Below are 2,603 nucleotides of genomic sequence, written 5' to 3'. Positions count from 1 at the left end.
TTAAATCATCTCCAGTTAAGCTGCAGCAACTTGTATCAGCTGAAAATCTTGTGCAGCCTAGGGTTTGGATTTTTTTAAACTGCAGAAATAGCTACACCTTTCTGAAAATACTTACTAAAATACATAGGAAAAGTTAATTTTTTTCTACAAAAAATAGATTAGAATAATACTTCAAGTATTTACAGTTTATTCGAATGAAAATTATTATAAACTTTGAAATCTTGAGATAATAATTCATAATTAATTTATCATAATTACTTAATACAAGCTACGAAAACTCCAATAATTCTTCATGTTGTATTGTAGTACAACAAACCATCCTTCTTTCTACTCCAGCAGGCTGGAGGTAAAAGTGTTTTTCGCTATTAGAAACTGAGATTCCCGGTGTGATCTTTTCAGCTTTGCACGACGGTTCTGGAACCAGATCTAAGGTTAAAAGAAAAGGCATAGCTGTTCAGCAATACAGCACTTCAGCAGAATAACCTTTGAAACTTAAAAGATATTCACACAACTTCACAGTATTTTGTGTAATGACAGTAGTTTGGAAGTTCAGTACAATTTTTAAAGCTGCAGATGAGGGGATGTGGCTACCTGCAGTCATTTTAACACAAAGAAAATCCCCCCCATCTTAACTGGAAAGTGAGGACCAGCTTCACTGTAATTAGTATTAAAAACTAATATTAATTTAAGTGACACTGAATCAGATGCTGAAATTCACACACAAGTCTTAAGGTGTTACTCCTTCATCTGTTTAATTAACCACAGCATCGAGTTTCCCATCAACCCCAATATAATACTGGCATCAAAAGCTTAATAAAAATGAAGGTGAGGCCCAAATTCTCATGCTTATGGTACGCACCTTATCATATTGGACAACCTGGAAATCAGGAATTAAAATCCCCAAGTAGACTTTGGTTTTGGCCAGATGAAGACATAGGCTCAAGCACTGGTTTCACTCATGAATGCTCTGACAGTCTCACAAAATACTTAGACATTCATAAAAATTATTTCAATATTTGTTTCAACTTTGTTCTGCAAACATGGCGATAAGTGTAATATAAACAAGATCTGAAAATGTGGAAGCATCCAATCAAGTTCTGCATGTGATAACTAGAGATTAACAGAGCAGATAGCATGGAAATACTAGTGATTAAAACTTCATCAACACTTAGGAAGAAGGTTTAAGATTTCTGAAGTAATTCAATGGCTTCTGTTTCACAAATCACTGAAAGCATACACATGTATAGACACACATTGTTTTAAATCAAGATTATTAAAATGATTGCTACTGCTCTCAAACTATTTATTTCTATAATAAGAGTAGACGAAATTACAGAAAAGTTCAAATAAACTTTTAATTACCTGGATCCTGTCTTCATCTAAATCTAACTTGCGAGCCAGCTCTTCTCTAATGTCAATGCCAGGGTAGGAGTTCATTTTGAAAACATTTTCCAAGACTTCAATCTAAGAAGATTAAAACACACTCATTGAATAGTTATCACTACCTACATAGCAGTAATAAAGAAAATAAATACAAAAACCAGTTTAGTTTGTTTAACAGGAGACTTCCCAGCAATGTTTGCACAATTCTGGTTCCATGCATAGACACAGGTCTCCTGAAACAACATTACTGTTAATTTACACTAGTTCCTGACTGCATTTCTCTCTGCAGAAATACATCACACTGAATTAGGCAGCTATTATAGGCTTCTACCAATGTTTTACTGAACTACATTGTCATTCTTTTATTAAACACTGAGAAAATCCCTACCTGGTTTCTAGTGAATGCAGTTCTTGGTCTTCTACCCCTGTACCAGCTCAATTCCCGTCTGAAAGAAAGCCTGTCAGTGGCTGAAAGATATTTTTCACATTTCAGAACTTTCTCCTCTTGCATTGGATTACTGTTAGCATGAAATAATGGATTTTCATAGCAAACAACAGGGATTTGCAGATGGGGATTACTGTCATCACCTAAAACTAGAAAAAGCAAGCAAACAAGAGCTTCAGTTTACTGGGTTTTAGTAGAAACATGAAAAGATATCCAATTTTAACGGAGTAAAAGCTTGAGAGCCTGCTGACTTACCCAGGTTGGTGCATGCATCCATCCATGGTCTGTGAGGTTTCACAGCTGGAATACCATCTTTTTTCTGCTCCAGTCCCAGAATACTTTCAATGGAAAATGAGCACTGTGTGGGTTTATTTTCTACAAAACCAGACCCTTTCAGAAGGTTCTGAGAGGTGGCTGTGTTAGCAGCACTCAGCGAGGTGCTCGCCATGCCTTCACCTTCAGTCAGCACAGCAGGTATACTGTACTTGCATTTCTCTATCAGTCCTCCTTATAGCTATGCTGAGAAGGGGGTTGGATTTGCAACGTCATTAATTCAAATCTTTTATTGGAAAGTTTTAGCATGTCAATGCAAACTCTGCCATCGAAAGGCAGGAGCAGTTAATTGTTTATTTGTTTGCAAGTAATTAGCAACTAATGGTGACACTGGGGGGCCACCAACAGGGACAGAAAGTGTTATCTCTCCTAACCAGAGCATCGACTTAACTTTCCCAAAAGAAGCTGTGCACAAATATAGTACTTCTCTTTTATTTGAAAT

The 2,603-nt window shown here is 36.3% G+C and overlaps 1 protein-coding gene across 1 annotated transcript; it reads right to left on the bottom strand.

Annotated features, from left to right (window-relative positions):
- Nucleotides 1-327: 327 nt before the first annotated feature.
- Nucleotides 328-2,276, bottom strand: HESX1 (HESX homeobox 1; the record flags this gene model as incomplete). The annotated part of the gene is made up of 4 exons (XM_080625230.1): nucleotides 328-426; nucleotides 1,363-1,464; nucleotides 1,772-1,971; nucleotides 2,084-2,276. The coding sequence occupies 4 exons, from the start codon at nucleotides 2,274-2,276 to the stop codon at nucleotides 328-330; spliced, it is 594 nt and encodes a 197-aa protein (XP_080481356.1).
- Between the last annotated feature and the right edge of the window lie 327 nt (nucleotides 2,277-2,603).

Source organism: Psittacula echo (assembly GCF_963264785.1).
Source record: "Psittacula echo genome assembly, chromosome: 9".
Lineage (NCBI taxonomy): Eukaryota > Metazoa > Chordata > Aves > Psittaciformes > Psittacidae > Psittacula > Psittacula echo.
The sequence above is the reverse complement of the archived record's forward strand: the minus strand, read 5'-3'. Positions and strand labels throughout refer to the sequence as shown.